General features: G+C 39.1%; 1 protein-coding gene across 1 annotated transcript in view; it reads left to right on the top strand.

The window, feature by feature from the left end:
* The window catches only part of CTNNA1 (catenin alpha 1), a 178,948-nt gene that overhangs the window by 11,529 nt on the left and 144,771 nt on the right, over positions 1-22,648 (top strand). The window contains exons 2-3 of the mRNA XM_067731886.1: positions 16,316-16,422; positions 17,778-17,973. Coding sequence (XP_067587987.1) covers positions 16,318-16,422; positions 17,778-17,973 — 301 coding nt within the window. The 5' untranslated portion in view covers positions 16,316-16,317. The remainder of the gene's footprint in view (positions 1-16,315; positions 16,423-17,777; positions 17,974-22,648) is intronic.

Consider the following 22,648-nt stretch of genomic DNA (forward strand, 5'->3'; position numbering starts at 1 on the left):
ATGGACTAAAACCAGAATCCTAAGGGTGACCCTTGGCTTATATACAGTTAAACCTCTGTAGAGACTTTGAAGGTAGACTTTCAGGCATATTAACAATATTTGCTCAACACACCACTCTTTCTAGTGGTACAGAGAAACAAAGAGACTGTTCAAATTCAGAACTGATTAAACCCAATGCTTCCATTCAGAGATAGTTTTTTTTTTTTTTTAACATCGTCTTTGGAGTATAATTGCTTTACAGTGGTGTGTTAGTTTCTGCTGTATAACAAAGTGAATCAGTTATACATATACATATGTTCCCATATCTCTTCCCTCTTGCGTCTCCCTCCCTCCCACCCTCCCTATCCCACCCCTCTAGGTGGTCACAAAGCACTGAGCTGATCTCCCTGTGCTATGCGGCTGCTTCCCACTAGCTATCTGTTTTACATTTGGTAGTGTATATATGTCCATGCCACTCTCACTTTGTCACAGCTTACCCTTCCCCCTCCCCATATCCTCAAGTCCATTCTCTAGTAGGTCTGTGTCTTTATTCCCCTCTTGCCCCTAGGTTCTTCATGAACTTTTTTTTTTTCTTAGATTCCATATACATGTGTTAGCATACGATATTTGTTTTTCTCTTTCTGACTTACTTCACTCTGTATGACAGACTCTAGGTCCATCCACCTCACTACAAATAACTCAGTTTCGTTTCTTTTTATGGCTGAGTATGTACCACATCTTTATCCATTCATCTGTTGATGGACATTTAGGTTGTTGCCATGTTTTGGCTATTGTAAACAGTGCTGCTATGAACATAGGGATGCATGTATCTTTTTTTTTTTTTTTTTTAAATCTTTTTGGCCACTCCATGTGGCATGTGGGATCTTAGTTCCCAGACCAGGGATGGAACCTGCACCACCTGCATTGGCAGCGCGGAGTCTTAACCACTGAACCACCAGGGAAGTCCCTATCTTTTTGAATTATAGTTTTATCTGGGTATACTCCCAGGAGTGGGATTGCTGGATCATATGGTAATTTTATTTTTAGTTTTCTGAGGAGCCTCCATACTGTTTTCCGTAGTGGCTGCACCAACTTACATTCCCACCATCATCTGTAAGAATTAAAAAAAAAAAAGACTTAGAGGGCTTTACAGAAGAAAAAATTTATCATTTGCATTTAATTTTTGTGATGAGGTAATTTAATCCAATTTAATCTTAGTGTTAGATAACTGATGTAATTCCTTAATTGCTAATTTAAAGGGTAGTTCTTTTCTGGATTATTTCATTTTGGCTATTCCATTTCATTATACTGAGCTGTGGATTTCCTTCTTTTTCTTGTTCTGAGATTTCATTATTAAATACTGTCATAAGTAAGTGGCTCATCAGTTGTATTTTGAAAATGTTTTATTGCTATGTTTTATTTTGTTAGTATTAGACATTATGATTTGAAGAGTGTGTTGAAAGCCTGGTTAATTATCAGATTACATATACTGGTTTATTAGGTTAGACTGCAGACTGTTCTTGAAACTGAAAGTGCTATGATAACTCAGAAAACGCATTCATTGTGACCCATTTCAAGTTACACGGAGGATAGGAGCCTTTGCTAATAGTCCATTTGCCCTGTGCAACTCTGATACGTGCTTTGTTTCCAAGCAAAGATGCATTGTTACTATTCTCTCATGGTATGTTGAATATTTCATTATGTTAAATATTTCAGTATTAATCTAGACTCTTAATCATGGTTTGTGAAAAATGATAGTGCACTGAATAAGGCAGAGCTGAAAGGGTAGATTATTATTACTGACGAGTCAGTGTTCTTGGGGGTTTTCTGTTCTGGGGATCTCTAAATTGGCAAAGGTTTCTTATAATCATCTGTTACCATTTTCTTGCTTCCTTGGACCTGGGGTCATCATGTTCTCAGAAAAGCTCTGGACTGACTTTGAAGTGTATCTTTAGAAACCTGTCATTTTGCACAGAAGTGGATAAGTGAAATGTGAGCTTGATCCCTTGGGAGGAGGGGAAAAAACTCAAGGAAATGGAAGATGGCAACCCTTGAGAGAAATTTAAGCTTCTTTGGTGTCATTAAGACCTGTGAAAGAGGTAATGTTTTCTAGGTATCTTTATTGAGTTAGGGTCTAAGGTCGTGTTTAGTTTGCTGTATCTCAATTGCAGGGGGAAGGGTTCAGTTAAATACAATGCATTTATTAAGCCTGCCCTTTTTTTTTTTTTTTTTTTTTTTTTGCTAATCTATAACGGGAGAGAGATTTCTTTGCACACACATCGGTGTTGCTAGATGAAATCTAAAAACAGTCGAGCCAGTTCAGTTAATCATTTATAGAATGTTGTTAGATGAAAGTTACCATGCTCAAAAAAGGCATGATCTCTGTACTTAAAGGAGCTCTCAGCTTTATGGGAGATGGACACACTGTTATCGTGCTATGTGGCAAGTGCTGAAATAGAGATGCTTGTAAAGTGATGGGGGAACCCAGAAAAGAGGGAACAGCTCTTTCTATGAAAGCAGAGGACATTTGTGTGAGCCTTGAAGGAAGATGGAAGAGTCTGGAGGGGTGCTCTGGGCAGAGGATAGGGGTTATATAAAAGTCTGGAGACTTATACTATCTGGAGAAGAGTTTGGAGTAGAGGCAGGTGATGAGGTTGGCAGGCCATTGTGAGTAAGGTTTGTAGGAGTTTCCGCTTCATCCTGCCTGTGGTGGGGAAGCAATGCCAAGTTCTTTTCAGAGGAGAGTCGATTCCATGACAGTGATAACTGGGGCTGTCTGGAGAGTGATTGGAAATGAGAAGACCCCTGAGAATGCGAAGGGTTAGTAGAGTGAGATATTTACTAAGATGCAGAGGAGGGGAGGGAAGAGGAGGAAAGGGGCCTAGAGTCTCCTTCTAGGGGACCTGGTTTGGTGGAGCTTTGGTAGGGGGAGATGAGGAAGGCCAAGGGGGAATAGATGGGGAGGAAAATGCTTGGCTCGAGCCTTGTGGGGTTTAAGGAACTGAGCTCTGCGGTCATGTGCGTGAAGTCCTTTAGATTGGGACAGTGCTGCTCTGGCCAGGAAGGCACTTGCTGTTGGCTTTTGGTCTTTACTATGGTTACTGTAAGAGGTGGGGTTTTCTCCTTTGTCTTTGAGGGTTTTTTTCTGGGGCGAGGTGTGCATTTCAGGATTTTTCAAGTATTATAGAATGGTATTTTCAAGTTAAGAAAGATAACTTCCAGTGCCTTCTTAATTTCTTTGCTTATCTTTTAGCCTTATCTTCTGCCATTTCACTATCTGTCTTATATTTTTCATTTACACTTGTGGTTCTTGGAAGGTGCCAAAGTTCTCTGGTCCCTTTGCACAAACTGAAACAACCGCCCTCCCTCCCTCCCAGTACATCGAATCTTCAGTGAGGACTCTCTGGCCATTGGGGATTCCCTCCTGGGTGCTCCTCTTTGCACTGGTGGTTCACTGTACAACTCTATACTTTCTGTTTTATTGTAACTATTTTCCGTTCTATACTGTGAGCATTTCCCCCAGCTGTTTTTGAAATTCTTCAAACGTACAGAAAAGTTGTAAAAGTGTAATACAACGAGCACTTGATTCTTCAGTTTACCTAGTTTCATCAATTGTTAACATTTTTCAAATTTGCTCCATTACTCTATATAAACTTTTTTTCTGAGGAATTTGAAAGTAGACTGCAGACACCAAGTATTTCACCCTTAGGTTTTTTGGCATGTAACTTCAAAGAGTAAGGACATTGCCTTACTTAACTACACTATATAAGAAATTTTACATTGATATAGTAACATGATTTCTTTTAAAGAGTGGTCCAAGAACCAGTGTCTGCTCTCCCTAGGAACTTGTGAGAAATTCAGACTGTTACGTACTACCCTAGACCTACTGATTCAGAATTTGCCTTTTAACAAGATGCCCAGAAGTACTGATCTCATGTACAGTCCATATTCATATTAAATTCCACCAGTTGTCCCAGTGATGTCCTTCATAGTTTTTTTAATCCAGGAATCAGTAAAAGATCCCATACCTCATTTAGTTGTTGCATTTCTTTAGTTCTTTTTTTTTTTTCCAAATTATATTGTTTTTAAAAATATATTTATTTATTTGGCTGCACAAGATCTTAGTTGCGGCATGCGGGATCTTTGTTGCAGCATGCAGGGTCTTTTTAGTTGTGGCATGCGGGGTCTTTTTAGTTATGGCATACGGGATCTAGTTCCCTGACCAGGGATCGAACCCGGGCCCCCTGCATTGGGAGCATGAAGTCTTAACCATTGGACCACCAGGGAAGCCCCCTGTATCTCTTTAGTTTTGATTTTCAGTCTTTTTTTTCCCCCATGACATGGACACTTTTGAAGAGTTTAAGCCAGTTTTATAGAATGTCCACAGTTTGGATTTGTCTTATTATTGCCACTTTTGGCAGGAACAGTACATGTGTGATGATATACTTTTCTCAGGGCATTGAAATGATTGTCAGGTTGTTCTACTGGTGGTGATGCTAAGTTTAAACACTTGTGATTAAGTGGCATCTGCCAGATTGTTCCATTTAAAGGCAACTTTTTCCTTTTGTACTTAATAATTAATTGCTGTGATGATCTGGTAGGGATTTCTAATTAGTCTTTGTGTCCCTGGCACCTAGCAGGATCCCCAGGATGTGGTAATTGGTCAGTCATTGACAAGTGAATGACAAACTAGGTCATCAAAGGTATACATTACAAGTTTTAGAGATAGTTCTTTCTTGCTTTCTTACTCAGTCTGGGTAACTTCCTATACTCTAGTTAAGTTCCGGCATCTTTTCTCCTGGCTCTCCAAGAAAAGTACAGTCCTCTTCTTCCTGCGCACTTCTCAGCTGTGTGAGAAGTTTCTCTGCCTTTTAGTCCCATTGTTGTAAAACAAAACCCTCTTTTTTCTCCCTTTGTCTCTTTTCTCTTGTGCTTCCAGTCCACATGCTGGTTTCATCTTTGTTTTTCAGACCAGAGTCATCCAGTTTCTTATGGAAACAGGGACTTCCTGTGTATCCATAATCAGTTGCCTGTTAGAGGGCTTAGTGCAGTTTTCTCTTAAACACTTCCTTTGTTGATGGTCTCAACCATGTCGAGTGGAAGCTAAGTAAACGAACAAAGATATCCAGACCACACTGCAGTTACTTCAGCAGCTCTGGAGCTTGTTTTTGTTTTTTCCTTCACTTGATCTCTCTCACCTCTTCTTGCTCTATGCTCCAGCCACATTGGCCACCGCTTTCTCTAAGCCCTGGGTGATGCTGCCTTGTCTCTGTTACCTCTGCCTGCAGCGCTCTTCCCCCAAATAATTCACTTGATTGGCTCTTCCTTGACTTTCAGATTTCAGCTCGTGTTACCCAGACAGAAAGGCCCTGGAAGGACCCTACCTAATTGCATTACCTTTATCCTGCTTAATTTTCTTTCTAGCACAGATATTGTCTTATTTGTTTACTTATTTATACTGTTACTACAGCGTAGTTTGACGAAGGCAGAGTTTTTGGTCTCAAATAGTGTCTATACAGAGAAGGCACTAAAATATTTGCTGATTGAGTGGCTAAATGGTGGACTGAACATTGTTTTTTTAGGTTTACCTTTTGTCCTTTGCTTAGTGCTCTTGGTAATCATTGTGTCTCCTAACGCTTGTGGCATGGAAGTTCTTTCATTCAGTTGTTCCCTGTGTTTCCCCCGTTGCCTGTTTTTTTTTTTTTAAATACATATTTATTTGGCTGTGTTGGGTCTTAGTTGCGGCTTGTGGGATTTTTTTGTGGGGGCGTGCGGGCTTCTCTCTAGTTGTGGCACACGGGCTCTGGAGCTCGCGGGCTTAGTTGCCCAGTGGCATGTGGGATCTTAGTTCCCCGACCAGGGATGGAACCCGAGTCCCCTGAATTGGAAGGCAGATTCTTAACCACTGGACTGCCAGGGAAGTACCTCCACATTGCCTTTGGTACTCTAGAGAAGATAAGAAACAAAATGAGAGTGATGGTATGTTTTATTATGATTAAAAATAATTATCTTTAAAAAATAATTATAATAATAAAAGTGATCATAATTATAATCTTAAAAAAATAATAAAGATCTAGCCAAGTGTCCTTTTTCTTATAGATCTATATATACCTGGAAGTGGAGTGACAACTTGTACTATGTGCCATATAAGTTCCTGATATAAAATGTATTTGTATATGAGTTGATCACTGGTTTATGTAATCCAGTATTCTGCTGTAGATGGAAACTTTTTACTTTGATTGTGTTTTGGCTCTCAGGTTTGACCAAGGCTAAGCATTTTTTTTTTGGACAATGATATTGTACTTGTGATTAGAAAGTGACTGTGCTTTTTTTTGTGGTGGTTGGAGGGGAATAGGTTTTCTTTTTGTTTACATGAATCTGTGCTTTTTTTTAATATATAAATTTATTTATTTTATTTTTGGCTGCATTGGGTCTTTGTTGCTGCGCACAGGCTTTCTCTAGTTGCAGCGAGCGGGGGCTACTCTTCCTTGCGGTGTGCAGGCTTCTCATTGCCGTGGCTTCTCTTGTTGCGGAACACCGGCTCTAGGCGCGAGGGCTTCAGTAGTTGCAGCACGCGGGCTCAGTAGTTGTGGCTTGTGGGCTCTAGAGTGCAGGCTCAGTAGTTGTGGCGCATGGGCTTAGTTGCTCTGCAGTATGTGGGATCTTCCCAGACCAGGGCTCAAACCCATGTTCCCTGCATTGGCAGGCAGATTCTTAACCACTGTGCCACCAGGGAAGTCCCTGGAGTGAGTTTTAATTATAAAGGTTACCTTTTTTTTTTTTGACAGTAACTGGGAGATTTGAGAGTTGAGATTCCACCAGCTGTGGTAACTCTGTTTAATGCAGATGCAACCTGGCATCCCTACGACTGCCCTGAGTAATCCACAGTCCTATATCTTGTGCACTGTGGCAGTTAACGTTACTGTGGGTACTTTAATTTCTAAATTTCCTAATTTGCATTTAAATGAACCATTCTAACACTGCATTAACTTAACCTTGCTGTTTAAAAAAAAAATTGGCATTTAGTAGCTAGGTGCGGATATTCTAAAGCTTTGGAGCAGACAGATTTTAAGAATAACGTGGCCATTCTGTTGTAAATGAACATTTAATATTTTTGGAGAAGGTATATAGCTCTTTGCACAAATGAGACAGTTTGCCAACAGTCAGCCTCCTTGGTTCTGATGGAACTATGCTTTTATTTTCTGCTTGTTGCTTCTCCATTTCTCTTTCTGTCATGAATATTGCTAGTCACATGCCCACCATCTCTGCCCCTGTCTGAATTTATAGTGAACTTTTGCTTTATAGCCAGGATTGCTATTTATAAGGTAATGAAGACTGAGTAACTACAGTTTAACTTTTTATTTCATTCCACTAAGCGTGATCCCTCCTGGAAAAACCTAAGGTTGCTGTAACTCATTAAGGTTGGCTGGCTCTAGTAGGTTTTGTAATAGGTCTTGTGAAGGAGTGCTCTGTAAGTTAATTGGAAAACTAGAAATTGCCAAGAGTTTAAAAGTTATTTGTTTAGTTACTTTAAACAATGTCATTAATTGTAGAGAAGCAGAAGCTATAACTAAGATTGAAGCAGGAACTTTGTCTTGGTAGGCTTGTAAATATTTCAAAATCAGATTGCATAAATTTAATTCAACTAATACTGTGTCTGCTCTGCATAAAGCATCTTTGCATAAAGTACCTTGCTAGCAACTTAAGGCATATAAAGAAACATAAGCATAGTTATCAGGTTAAAACTTAAAATACAGGTAGGAATACCACAGGCTAAACCTGGGAAAAATCAATTATGTTCAATGAAACACTTCAGAGGCTACTGAGAGACCATTTAAATGAAGGGAATACTAGAATTTCAGAGCTGGAAGGACATGGAGCTTAGAATTCAACCCCTTTCATTTTATAGATGAGAAAACTGAGGATCCAGAAAGGTGAGGTCACTTGTCCAAGGTCAGAGAATAAATAAATGACGAAGCTGGTTCCGGGAGCCATGTTCTTTCCAGAGAACGTATTTTCATTAGATTTTATTTATTTTTTAAATTTTTTTTTAAACTTTGAAGAGGTCAGTATTCTTTTTTTAAAAAATTAATTTATTTAATTTATTTTTGACTGCGTTGGGTCTTCGTTGCTGCACGTGGGCTTTCTCTAGTTGCGGTGAGTGGGGGCTACTCTTCCTTGCAGTGCACGGGCTTCTCATTGCAGTGGCTTCTGCTGTTGTGGAGCACAGGCTCAGGCACATGGGCTTCAGCAGTTGTGGCTCGTGGGCTGTAGAGCGCAGGCTCAGTAGTTGTGGTGCACGGGCTTAGTTGCTCTGCGGCATGTGGGATCTTCCCAGACCAGGGCTGGAACCCGTGTCCCCTGCATTGGCAGGCGGATTCTTAACCACTGCGCCACGAGGGAAGCCCTTCATTAGATTTTTAAATGTTCTACCTCTGCTGTTTGAAATCCTTGTAGGGTTGGGGTCACCAAGAGCATAACTTGATTCTGTAGCATAGTTTAATAACATTTGGTGTCACTCTTGGAGGGGCCTTTGATTAAAGATGCCTCACAAGGCAGTCTGCTTCCATCATGGTTATTGAAAGACTTGAAAACACACTGAATGGGTTCTCAGTTTTCAAGTGTCAGTATATTTCAAGTTTCTCAATGGAAGTGAGTGATTTGAGTCTTTTGCCTTAACACCTCCCTCCTCAGAGACAGTACTTAAGAGGATGTGGAGTTCTGGGATGTGGAATCAATCAGAAAGGACTTCAGGGGAGAATCTTGTTTAGTGATTGCAAAGTGGTGACCAACAGGGCAAACGTGTTTGTCCCATACAGTGGTAAAATCTTTTGGAACAAGTTTCTAACATTAAAGTTGGGAGATTTAATGTAAAAATCTGCAAGTTTGGATCTCTTAAAAAATCGAATGATCTGCTAACCAGAGGTGTGCATGATAAAGATTGCCTGGAGCTCATGGGAAGCTGGGCACATGCTTTTCCCATTTACCAGTCCCTTGTGGGTCTCCCCACACCCAGAGAGGTCAGGGTCGTTTGCAGTTCATTAGTGTGCTTACACTCTGCCTTCTTTTCCAGTTAATAAGAAAGTGAAATTATTTTGTAATTGGGAAAACAAAAGACCAAAAAGACTGTTTTTTTGATAATTTAAAATTTATTATCAATCAACATGTGTACAGATCATCAGGGGACTCTTGTTCTTTCTCTAAGGCAGTCCTAATTTTTCTCCAAGTGTCTGAAGCCTTTTTCCCCGTTACTGGACTGGTCCAGTCTTCCCAGGCTCACCTTGGGCAGCTTGCTCCCTCTTTGAGTTACCTCCAAACAGCTTTTCTTCTCGGCAGGTTCCCTGTGGCTTGAGACCTTGTCTCTCTCTCAGCTCAGGACTCTCATCCTCTCCAGTTTTGCTCATTGGGCCTGAGCAATGGATTCTAAAACCATAAGAATGCATGTGTATGGTGTTTGGATCTTGTTTGCTGGTTTTCAAAAGTAATCAAGTCCTCAGGCCAGGTGCCTTTCCTCAGGCAGGGGTTGGGCTAAGTGCTTTTCCCTGAGCTCCTTTCAAGAAGGCTTTTTATTTCAAGAAAAAAATGAAAAGGTGTGTTTCTTTGGGAAAGTGAATTGTTGTATGTTGTACTTGTTTAATAATTAAAATCCAAATGTGACCACATGTCTTCTTGCAGCTAACTTCACTTAAGTTGTCTTTTGACTCCTTCCCTCTGCAACCTTTGAAAGATTTTCTGTTCTGTGTTGATACAGTGGCTGGAATGCTAGGATACAGAAATGTGGGATCCATGGGGAAAAATCATTCCTTCTGAAATGTCTTATCTTTGACATTTGATGACATTTGCTTGAGCTGTTGTCAGTCCTGTAGCAATCTAAAGGACTCCCATCTCCTAGGGTTTGCTCACTTGGGCTGATGTTTAGTGGGCAAATAACCTTTAAAAACCAAAGTATAGGCTTGACATAATATGAGTGTAGAGAGCAAATTTGCCCACTTGAAATGAAACAAATTCCCTGGAAATGGGCATTTTGTGTTACCAGATTAAGCAAATCCACATTCCTTTTGGCATTCCATCTTCAGCGATTCTAGAATTTTTAGATGATGCCTCCAGTAATATTTTCAGCTATATCTAAAGGAGTCTACCTGTTTGTGCCTCAAGCATGCATTTATGGGAGAGGATACAAACATATTTTTTATAGTAAAGTTGTTAGGAGTGTACTGGTCACAGACATGCGCACTTCTACCTTGTCCTGGTCATCATTCAAATATAGGATTTAGATGTCTGATGTTGCTTTCTGTAGAGGGTTTAGAACTGTGCTGTCCGATAAGGTAGTCACTGGTGGCTATTTAACATTAATTAAAATGAAATAAAATAAAGATAATCAATTCTCAGCTACACTAGCCACATTTCAAGACATCTCTCCCTCTCCTCTCCTCTCCCCTCCCCCCTTGTTCTCTCCCTCTCCTCCTCCCTTCTCTTCTCTTCTTCTACCCCTCCCTTTCTCCATACTGTCTCTCATTTTCCCCTTCAATTTCCCTGTTCCTTGTCTTTCTCCTCTCTTCCTTCTTTTCTTCTCCTTCCCACTCTTCCTCCCACTTTCCGTTCTTCTCTGTATATATGCATATATTTAATACATTAGTTTTTTCTAAACCATATGAGAATAAGTTGCAGACATCATTCCCATTACATGTCACAAGGACATAGCTACAATATAATGATGGGAATTTGAAAAGTTAACATTGATACATTACTATTTATTATCTATTTCAGAGTCCCTGATCAAATTTTATCAGTTGTCTCAATTTTTTTTCCCTCCTAATACAATTTTCAGTCCAGAATGACTGCATTTAGTTTTCATGTCTTTTTTAGCCTCTTTTAATTTGGAAGAATTTCTCAGCCTATCTTTGTTTTTCCTACCTTGACATTTTTGAAGACTGTAGCTAGTTATTCTGTAGAATATCCATCACTTTGAGTTTGTCTGATGTTTCCTCATGACAAGATTGAGGTTAGATAGTATTGGTAGGAAATACCACAGAAGGTGATGCTGTATCCTTCTCAGTGCATTGTACCAGGGGGTACATGATGTCCATTTGTCCCATTATTAGGGATGTTAATTTTTGTCACTTGGCTAAGGTGGTGTTTGCCGGGTTTCTGTACTACAGAGTTATATTTCCCCTCTTGGTAATCAGTAATCTGTTGGGAGTTACTATGAGACTATGTAAGTACTCAGTTTCTTAGTAAACTTTTCATCTGTTTGCTTTAGCATTCTTTGATAATTCTTGCCTGAATATTATTATGATGTTTCCTAAATGGTGATTTTTCTAAATATGTTATTCCTTCCCTATTTGTTGGTTAATTTCCTATTACAGAGGAACTTTTCTTCTCTTTTGTTCATGTTAGCGTGGACTCATTCAGCGGATCACAGTCTGTTTAATGTTCACAAAAGCCATCTAAAGACAATGATAGTCTTTTTTTCTTTATTATTATTTTAATAAATGTATGTATTTATTTATTTATTTTTGGCTGCGTTGGGCCTTCATTGCTGCACGCGGGCTTTCTCTGGTTGCAGCGAGCGGGGCTGCTCTTTGTTGTGGTGCGCGGGCTTCTCATTGCAGTGGCTTCTCTTGTTGCGGAGCACAGGCTCTAGGTGCACAGGCTTCAGTAGTTGTGACATGCAGCCTCAGTAGCTGTGGCGCATGGGCTTAGTTGCTCCGTGGCACGTGGTATCTTCCCGGACCAGGGCTCAAACCCGTGGCCCCTGCATTGGCAGGAGGATTCTTAGCCCCTGCGCCACCAGGGAAGACCCCTATTATTATTTTTTTTCTTTTCTTTATTTTTTTGGCCGCATCGGGTCTTAGTTGCAGCACAGTGGATCTTCGTTGAGGCATGAGGGATCTTTCGTTGCGGCTCGCGGGCTTCTCTCTAGCTGCGGTGCATGGGCTCCAGAGCGTGTGGGCTCTGTAGTTTGTGGCACTCAGGCCTTCTAGTTGAGACGCGAGAGCTCAGTAGTTGTGGCGTGCAGGCTTAGTTGCCCCATGGCATGTGGGATCTTAGTTCCCCGACCAGGGGTCAAACCTGTGTCCCCTGCATTGGAAGGTGGATTCTTTACCACTGGACCACCAGGGAAGTCCCTGATAGTCTTTTTCTAAAAAGTAAATGATAGTTTTATTTCATAAATGAGGAAACAAGTTCAAAGTGATTAAGTGATGGTCAAGCCTGCCTTTTGATTATATTGTCCTCCTTACAATTTGTAAAATAAAGATTGTACTTTTTTTCATTACAAAAATAACTTTCTAAATATCTGTCATTTTATAAAATCATAAAATACAATTATAAAAAAGAATGTTAAAACCACTCATAATCCCCAAATCTTAGAGGTAACATCATTGTTAATATTTTGGTTTATATATCCCCCTGCAGTTATACTTCATATTGTTTTCAAAATCCCCTTTCCGTCTTCAGTAGTATGTATTTTGAACATTTTCTCATAAACCTCTACATTTTCCCCATTTTTAAAATGAGAAATTTCAGATATACACACCCAGCCACACACATGTCTTCCATCTAATTTAACATTTATGAATATCTTTTCATAATTCCTTGGTCTCTATGTGTATGTATTTTTACTTTCGCTGAATTTGAAAGTTGCAATCATCTTGACATTTCACCCCTAGATATTTCAACATGCATCTCCTAAAAATAGTCCTTTTTCTATATAGCCACAATTCATTATCACACCTATGAAATTGAGCAGTAATTCCATAATATAAATATTAAAAATTTACCAATTTCCCTGCAAATGTCTTCTTAATAGCTTTTTGTTTCAAACTGGGATCCAAACAAGATACATGTGTTGCATTAGATTCTTATGTCTCCTGAGCCTTAAAGTCTGAAATATTCCCCACACCCCCCCATGTTGACTTTCTGACAAGTTAATGTCCTGTTGTCTTGTAGGATGCCTTACATTCTGGACTTGTCTGTTACCTCATGGTGTTGTTTAACATGCATGTGTATCCCCTATAAACTTCTATACTTCATATAAACTTGCAATACAGTCTAGGTTAGGGTTTCTTAACCTGCATTGAATTTGAATTGGAAAAATTTTGTCTTTGTTGTTAATAGGAATTTAGCATTTCCTTCTTTTATTAACAATAGAAAACCAACTCCAGTTTTCAGTTGAACCTCTAACTTTGTCCCACTAGTAGGAATCTCAGTGCTTTTCATATATGTAGCAATTGTAATGTATCTTGAAAAAGTGCGTGTTCATTATTACTTTGAAGTAGTTATCAGACTTCTTGACTTTTTTTTTTTTAATTTATTTTTGGCTGTGTTGGGTCTTCGTTTCTGTGCAAGGGCTTTCTCTTGTTGTGGCGAGTGGGGGCCACTCTTCATCACGGTGCGCGGGCCTCTCACTGTCGCGGCCTCTCTTGTTGCGGAGCACAGGCTCCAGACGCGCAGGCTCAGTAGTTGTGGCTCACGGGCCTAGTTGCTCCGCGGCATGTGGGATCTTCCCAGACCAGGGCTCGAACCTGTGTCCCCTGCATTGGCAGGCAGATCCTCAACCACTGCGCCACCAGGGAAGTCCCTTGACATTTTTAAAAAAAAATTATTTATTTTTTTGGCTGTGTTGGGTCTTCCTTGCTGTGCGCGGGCTTTCTCTAGTTGCGGCGAGCGGGGGCTACTCTTTGTTGCAGTGCACGGGCTTCTCATTGTGGTGGCTTCTCTTGTTGCGGAGCACCGGCTCTAGGCACGCAGGCTTCAGTAGTTGTGGCACACAGGCTCAGTAGTTGTGGCACACGGGCTTAGTTGCTCCACGGCATGTGGGATCTTCCTGGACCAGGGCTCGAACCTGTGTCCCCTACATTGGCAGGCAGATCCTTAACCACTGCACCGCCAGGGAAGTCCCTTGACATCTTATTTAATATGTTAATAAAGAGCATATATATTACTGCATCGCACATTTGTAAAGTATTTTTATAACTAAATTTCAATATATGTGTTTCTTTGGTAATCCTTTTTTTTTTTTTGCGGTATGCGGGCCTCTCACTGTTGTGGCCTCTCCCGTTGCGGAGCACAGGCTCCAGACGCTCAGGCTCAGTGGCCATGGCTCATGGGCCTTCCGGACCGGGGCACGAACCTGTGTCCCCTGCATCGGCAGGCGGACTCTCAACCACTGTGCCACCAGGGAAGCCCCCTTGGTGGTAATCCTTTGAATTATATTTCACGCATTTCAAAAAAGTTCTGAGAAAAGGTCTATAGCTACCCTGTGCAGTACTGAAGCCACTAGCCACATGTGGCTATTGAGCCCTTGAAGTGTGGCTTGTTTGAATTTAAATGTGCCTTAAGTGTAAAACACATCCCAGATTTCCAATACTTAGTACTTATGTAAATGTCTCTAATTAAAAAAAACTGATTACATAACGAAATGATAATATTTTAGATATACTGTTTTAAATAAAATATATTATTGAAATTAATTTCATCAGTTTCTTTTTACTTTTTTAACACGGCTACTGGAAAAATTTAAATTACATAGGTGGCTTGTATTATATTCCTATTGGACAACATTAGTCTATAGACTGCTAAAGGGATCCGTACATTGAAAAAGGCTTAGAATCCCTGTGCAGAGGCTTCATTAGACTCAGGTTAAACATTTAATTTTAATTTTGCTGTTGCACAGATAATTTTGCTCAGTTTATAGTAATACAGAGGCTCTTGAAAAACATTTAAAACTTTTTTTTCATTAAGAGTACTTTCTAGGAAACATAGGGCACTTCATATTTCATTGGGTTAGGCATATACTATCAGAGTTGCATTATTAGCAATACTAAGTTTAGTTATTTAAGGGGATGATTATTAGATCCCAACACTGTAAAGGTGTATCCTCCCCGCTTTGTAATTAGTAAGTAGCCTGTTCAGGTGGTACTTCGGCACCTTACAAATACCCTGTTCCCCAATAGCCTATCACCTAATGGTGTTAACATTCATTGATAATCCGTGTTTGAATCAGTTATCCCACTGGGGTTTACAAAATGGTCATTTTCTAATTCTATTCTATATTTATGGTACAGAAATTCTCTTCCCATCCCCTTTCTTTTGAGGATCCCTGTGGTCGTAGGATAGCTATCTAATAGGCAGTTAGAGTTATTCTTCTTGATACTCAACTTGTGAATTTAGCCAATGGAGCCCTTGGTTCTAGTATCTTGTTGATATGATCTTGTTAGTCTTTGTGTCTTTCCTTGCTTTCTGCGCAACAGGATGTATCAGACCTTTAATAAGCCTTTTTTTTTTTTTTTTTAAGGAAATAGTATTTAATAGAAATGAAGACCTGGGCAGTGAGAACACTAATTTTTGTTTTTTTCTGAATTTTGTCAGTATAGCTTTTTAAGAGTAGCACAGTATCCCCTTGTGTGGTTGGTTGTGTGATTTATTCAGTGATCTGTTTGAAATTTAGGTAGTTTCCAGTTTTTAATGATTGTATACAGTGCTGATGTGAACATCATTGTATCCAAGTTTTTACATGTACCTTAATTTTTCCTAGAATAAAAATTGAGAGGTAGAATTTCTTGTTCACAAAAATGCACCCTAAAAGGTTTTATATTTCTATGAACAGTTTGTTGTCTGGAAAGTTTTAGTGTTTACTTCAGCTACATGTCTCACCTGGTTTTCTGGTTTTTCTTTAATCTTTGAGGCACTACTTTTAGAAGCAAACACCAGCTGCTTGGTATTTTGGCTGAAGTCTTTTTCCCTTAGTCTTAAAGCCTCTGTCTAATGGAAGTTTACCTTGACACTGATACAGTGATATTTGACTAAGTGTGTGACTTGAAATTTCTTCTGGCTACAAGTGATAATAGCTGTAGGTGCAGAGGGCAGTAGGCTTAAGCATTATGTTTTAATACAGTAAGAGAAGATATTCTCTAAGAATCCATCAAACAGTGAAGTGAGGTTTACCTTTTAGATAATAGTGTACTATAAATATTTTGGAATAAGAAAAACCAGAATCTTCTGTATTAGTCTTCTTTCACTTTAGCTTTTCATCCTAATTCTAAGTCAGTGTGGAAAAACTCGAGGTAGAAGTGTCTTGGTGCCAGAGAAGCCAAAAGGGAAAAGCTCTGTGTTTGGGAATGCCCTCTTACAGTAGCCCTAATGTTTGTAAACTCGAAATCTTAAGTGTAAGAGGTTGTAAGAATTATGGGCCCTCATGTGCAGGCTGGTAAGAATTTTTTTCATCTTGTGATTGTAGCTTTCCTGGTATAAAAGTCCTTAAGTAGGAGAAGACTTGTTATATGTTTCATGTTTGTGTTTGATACTTGCCTGACCTTGTCTCTTTCTCTTTCAGAAATGACTGCTGTCCACGCAGGCAACATAAACTTCAAATGGGACCCCAAAAGTCTAGAGATCAGGACTCTGGCAGTTGAAAGACTGCTGGAGCCTCTTGTTACCCAGGTAAGAATCTGCAAACAAATACGTAGTTGTTGTAACATGATTCCATAGCAATGGGCCCAGGTAATAAACACAGGGCAAGGTTATTTAGTTCAAAGCCTTAATTTGAGTGGTTGAGTTTAGGCTGATAGTAATGAGGCAGTTTGGCTCCGCTAATAGTTAAATATTGATGTGTGGATTCATTTAGCCCTTTAGAAACACATTTGCTGCCATTTTTTCAGTCTTACTGGCAGTAATAGGGGCTAGTGTATGTAGTGCAACTAGTACTTAAAAGTATTTCAAAAAAAGATAGGATGCAGAGCCTTGACTGTTAAGCTTCTTCACCCTGCTTAACACACCTTTTGTTGTCTAGGATTGATTAACAGGTCATTTAACTTGAGAGTGTAGGTTTGGTATGTTTTGTTACAAGTACAAATATCACAGTGTGATGACATTTCATTAACTGTTAGCAACTAGCTATGCACTTTTAGTGTTTTGGCACATTTTACTCCTGTGTGTGTGTGTGTGTGTGTGTGAGAGAGAGAGAGAGACAGACAGACAGATACTGTGCTAGCATGAAAATGAGATGTAATGGCATGTGCTATCTTTTTAAAAAACTCCATTCTAGCTCATAAATATAAACTAGTATTATAAGTAAGTAAGTAGGAGTGGGTGGTAATACTCGAGAATATTTACTTTCTTGGAGCCCATCTACTGCAGCTCTCAGGTCTTCTGTGGACCGCGTTACACTAATAAATGTTTAGTCATCTTCAGCCTATACAGGTCATCATTATTATATGTGTTAATGATGGTTAATGTCTGGGACTTAAAACATCATCACAGTAGGCTGCTTTGGGCAATTGTTCCTTTCTTTATTAAGGGCCTTTCCTAATTAATTGCGATTTGTGTGAATACACTGAAAAGATTTCAGAAGCAAGTTATCTTAAAACATTTTGCATAGGTTGAAAACATGGAAAAATGTGACCTCCAGGCAGATCTAATAAATTCATTGTTAACCTCTTTCTAACCTTCTTGATGACGTGCAGTAGAGACGTAACTTGTTACCAGTTTTTAATTTGTAAAATGAAGTTTAAAAACCTAATGATCACGTTTGAAGAATTAAAATATTCATTATATTTCTTAGCTTACACATTGAGATAGCTAAATTATTTTGGAAACTAAATAGAGTATCATTCCTGAATATCTTAAATATGGAGAGAGTTGTATGTTATTTGTTAATGCTTAGTGGAATCTCATAAGTGTGATGTTTCATTTTATTATGAATAATTTATTCTTGCTACCTTTAAAGATGTTAGTCTTTCTGTTTTTTTTAAAATTTTAATTGACTACAATTTAATTTTCAAAAATGAAACTTTTAGGTTACAACCCTGGTAAACACCAATAGCAAGGGGCCCTCTAATAAGAAGAGAGGTCGTTCTAAGAAGGCCCATGTTTTGGCTGCATCTGTTGAACAGGCAACTGAGAATTTCTTGGAGAAGGGGGATAAAATTGCAAAGGAGAGTCAGTTTCTCAAGGAGGAGCTTGTGGCTGCTGTAGAAGATGTTCGAAAACAAGGTAGGTCAATATTGCTTTTTATATATAGAGAGGCAGGGCTTTCTAGAAAAATAATCCTTAAAGGTGACTTTGTGGTCAGTATTTTCATTCTTATATGCTTGCCAGTTGCTCAGGTAACTATGAATATTCACTTAGTGGAGATGTATTAAGTTGTACTGGCTTAAGCTTTAATCAGGAGAGATTAACAAAGGAACTTCTTTTTTGGAGACTCTGAATCCAGTTCCCTTGGGTGTTCCAAATAATAGTTGAGTCTTAGAAATGTTATAACACAATTTGATAGGAAATAAATGGGGCAGAAGTTTATATTTCATCCTATGTAATATCTCTTAGTTTGTGCCGACAGATGTAAGGGTGATAAAATGGAAAAATGTCCAGCCATTCTTTTCAGAAAGCACTAGAAACCACTTCATTCTGTCAGACTGGTATGTAAAATCAGCCATGCATATTTGCACTGGCTTGAGTTTAAAATAATTTAAATGGAGCTTAAGGGAAACATTATTTTTGGAAACTCAGAAGTAGTAAAAAGTGAAATTGTAACCCACAGCTTATCAGTAGTTACTATTAGAAAAACTGTCATCGCTATGATGTAATAAGCACAATATAAGAGGACTTTATTTTATTAAAAAATTTTTTAAATTTTATATTGGAATATAGTTGATAAACAATGTTGTATTAGTTTCAGGTGTACAGTAAAGTGATTCGGTTATACATATACATGTATCTATTCTTTTTCAAATTCTTTTCCCATTTAGGTTATTACAGAATATTAAACAGAGTTCCCTGTACTATACAGTAGGTCCTTGTTGGTTATCATGATAAGAGGACTTTAAACCTGGACGATTAACTTCTTGAAACCTGCAGTTTTGTGTTAAACTTCTGGTCCAGCAGGAGGACTTCAACAAAGACATAGGTTTTTTTACGGCTGTTGGATATCATCTAAGGTGAACTGACCTCCTGCTCTGTGCATGTGCTTTACTGGCTCTTGGGAGAACCTCAGTGGCTCTCTGATGGCTGACAGCAATGTACAAAGTCCATTGGAATCTTAAGTCAAATTCATCCCTGTGACAGTACCCAAAAAGAGCAGTGCATTCAATGGAGATGCTATCTCCCATTGTTCTGAGTTTGTGAATAAATATTTTAATACTGCAAATGATGAGATTACTTAAGTTCCGTAATACTAGCTAGGTGGACGTGTTAGTTTTCTCTGGCTGCTATAATAAATTACTACAAACTTGGTAGCTTAGAGCAATAGAAATTTTTTTTTTTGAAGTTCTGAAATCAAGGCGTCAGCAGGGTTGATTCTTTCTTGGGGCCTCAGATGAAGAATCTGTTCCATGTTCTTTCCTGGCTTCTGGTTGTTGCTGGCAATCCTTGGCATTCCTTGGCTTATAGACACATCATTCCAATATCTGGCTCTTTTTGTCACATGGTATTTATTCTCCATGTATCTCTGTGTTGCAAAGTTCCCTCTTATAAAGACATTAGTCACTGATTTAGGGTCCACCCAGTGTGACCTCATCTTAATTTGGTTATATCTGCAAAGACCCTATATCTAAATAAGGCCACATTCACAGGTTCTGGGTGGACTTGAATTTTGGCAGGACACTATCAACTTGGTAGAGTGGGTTTTTAATGAATTTATTTTAAAGTGGTTTAATTTTCCAGTTCAGGACAATTTTTGAGCTTCCTATTGAGGAAATCAGGACAGCTGTTACTTCATTGACCTCAGAAAGTTTTGTTTCCTAGGCCTTCTTGCCTCCTCTAATGAAACTCAAAATCTTAACAGGTGAATTTGGTCAAGTGTTCATTGTCTAGTGACTTAAGACATTTATTTTCAAAATAAAGCTTAATTATTGTAAGTAGCTTTTTTTCCCACTGTATATGTTCCTTGTTTCAGAAGTTACTCTGATACAAATCTGTAGCAATCATGGTATAATACACTCTCCCCAAGCACCCCCCTATTATGAATGCATATCTAAATTTCTGTTTCTTTGTGTTTTTTTGTTTATATCTGAGAAAATCTTTTATGTGGCTCTGAATCATAAATACTTGTTCGTCCCAGTCCAGCTTTGTAATTATTTTTGATCTATTCATGATTTAGTCACCATAATTTTCCTTCTCCTTGCAGGAAGACAAAACAAAACAAAAGTAAAACTAAAGCAAATATATAACTGCCTGTCATCATCGTTACTGTATCAGGTGTGAAAAGCTGAAGTGCCTTGCCTTTTTTCTGTTGGCTTACTTTTTTCTTTGGTGATTGTTAACAAATGGTGATGCAGCCTCTCTCCTATCATAAGTAGAAAATACGTGGTATGAAAATGGTTGAGCACAGATCCTTTTTAGTCAGCCAAACCTTGTTGGTTATGTTGTTGAAGCTGTTTACTCATCATTTGAAACCCTGAAGTGATGTTGATATATCTGCAGATTCTTTGACACCTCTCCGTTTAAAAAGTGGCGTCTAACTTTGATTCTGTTGAATGTGTGTTGTACTTAGAGACTCTTGGTTCTATAAAGAATAGAATGTGATGTGGAAGTTATACTATTTACTTTCGAAGCAAAGTCATAAAAAGAGTGTTGTATCCTCATCTCTTTCTCATGGGTTATTCACTCTGGGGAAGCTGGCTGCTATGTTACAAGGACACTCAGGAGGTCTTGTGGAAAGGAACTGATGTCTCTTGTACCAAATTGCCAAGCATATAAGTAATCTGCCTTGGAAGCACATCCCCCAGCTACAGTCAAGTTTCAGGTGATGGCAGCCCCAATCAACCCTGAATTCCTGACCCACAGAAAACTTGGGGAGATAATATTTATTTTAAGCAACCAAACTTTGGGGTAATTTATTGGGTAGGGAAAGATAATTAATGCAAAAACCTTTCCCAGGCCCGCTTTCAGTCGTTCTGAGCACTTATGCAAAACTCTGACCTAACTGCTCTGAATTTTACTGGCATATAAAATGTAGAGTAATTATATTTATCTAGCGCTCCATAGCAGATTGACTTATTAAGTAGAGTTAGAATCCTTTGCATTTCAAGTCTGTTGCTTATCCACTGGAACACTTAATTGCTAAAGGATGTATATTTATTTATTTTTATTTATTTATTTTTGGCTGCTTTGGGTCTTTGTTGCTGGGCATGGGCTTTCTCTCGTTGCGGCGAGCAGGGCTACTCTTCATTGCGGTGCGCGGACTTCTCATTGCAGTGGCTTCTCTTGTTGCAGAGCCTGGGCTCTAGGTGCATGCACTTCATTAGTTGTGGCACGCGGGCTCAGTAGTTGTGGCTCACGGGCTCTAGAGTGCAGACTCAGTAGTTGTGGTGCACAGGCTTAGTTGATCTGCGGCATGTGGGATCCTCCCGGACCAGGGCTCGAACCCATGTCCCCTGCACTGGCAGGCGGATTCCTAACCACTGCAACACCAGGGAAGTCCCTAAAGGATGTATAAAAAGATTATTTTGTTCCAAATCAATGTGGGCTACTTTTGCCTAGTACAAGTTGGCTTTTTTTTGGGGGGGGGGTAACGTTCAAGTAGTAAATATTTTAGACCTTATTGGCGATAAGGTCTTTCTTGACACTACTGAGTTCTGCAGTTGTGTTGGGAAAGCAACTATTCGGTATATAAACAAATGGGCATGGCTGTATTCCAGGAAAACTTGTTTATAAAAACAGGGGGTTGGCCAGATTTGACCCACAGGCTGTAGGTAGCTGACCTCTGATCTTGAATTAAAGATATGAGCTTACTGTTTTCAAATAAATAATTGATTTAGGTACTTATAATGCTTTTGAGCCAAAAATTGGACCTTCTATATCTTTTGAGTTTGTACAAGTCCTGTGCTTTCTGTGCAGTCATAATTAATAACCAGAGACTTGAATGCATGCAGTTTTTCAGCATAACTTCATTTTCTTTTTGTATTTGCCCCTGATTACATGAATAATAAACACAAACATTTGTGAGTACACTAAAATGTTATCGTAACACTGTCAGTGGGTAAAACATTCACATACATAAATGCAGGGTCACTTTACCTCAAGATCAGGTGAGTCTCCTGTGGTGGGTGGGAGCCAATTATCAATTGCATGGCCTCCAAACCCCTGTGATCTAGGGATTTCATTGTACTGCTAGTCAGCCCAAACTAGTTGTTAACTACCTTATATGGGCTGAGGCATACATGTGCCTCATAGAGATGTGCTTTTTTGGGACCCTGCCCACCCCCCATGTTCCCCTCCCTGATTAGGTCATTCTTACTTTATACTTTTTTCTTCCTAGCTCTTAGCACAGTGACAATTAAATATTTGGTTGTCTTCCCCTTTCTAGGCTCCAGCAGGGTAGGTTCTGTGCTGGTCTGGTGACTGTTCTCTGTGGCAGCTATCATGGTGCCTGTTCTATGATAGGCACTTAAATGTTTGAGGAAGGTAATTGACTATGTTCTCCAAGAATTATGTGAGAAAAGGCTCTTTCCAAAATTTAAGGTGAGTTTCCTCCCCACTGCCAAATGTAAATGCAGGGATACTAGTGGAGAATCTTACCTTAAAAAAAAAGAAATTGAGATATAATTCACTTAACATAAAATTCACCCTTTTAAAATGTATATGATTCAGTGGTTTTTAGTATATTCACAGAATTGTGCAGCTGTCACCATTATTTAATTACAGAACATTTTCATCACCCCCAAAAGAAATC

This window comes from Pseudorca crassidens, chromosome 3 (assembly GCF_039906515.1).
Source record: "Pseudorca crassidens isolate mPseCra1 chromosome 3, mPseCra1.hap1, whole genome shotgun sequence".
NCBI classification, from domain to species: Eukaryota; Metazoa; Chordata; class Mammalia; order Artiodactyla; family Delphinidae; genus Pseudorca; species Pseudorca crassidens.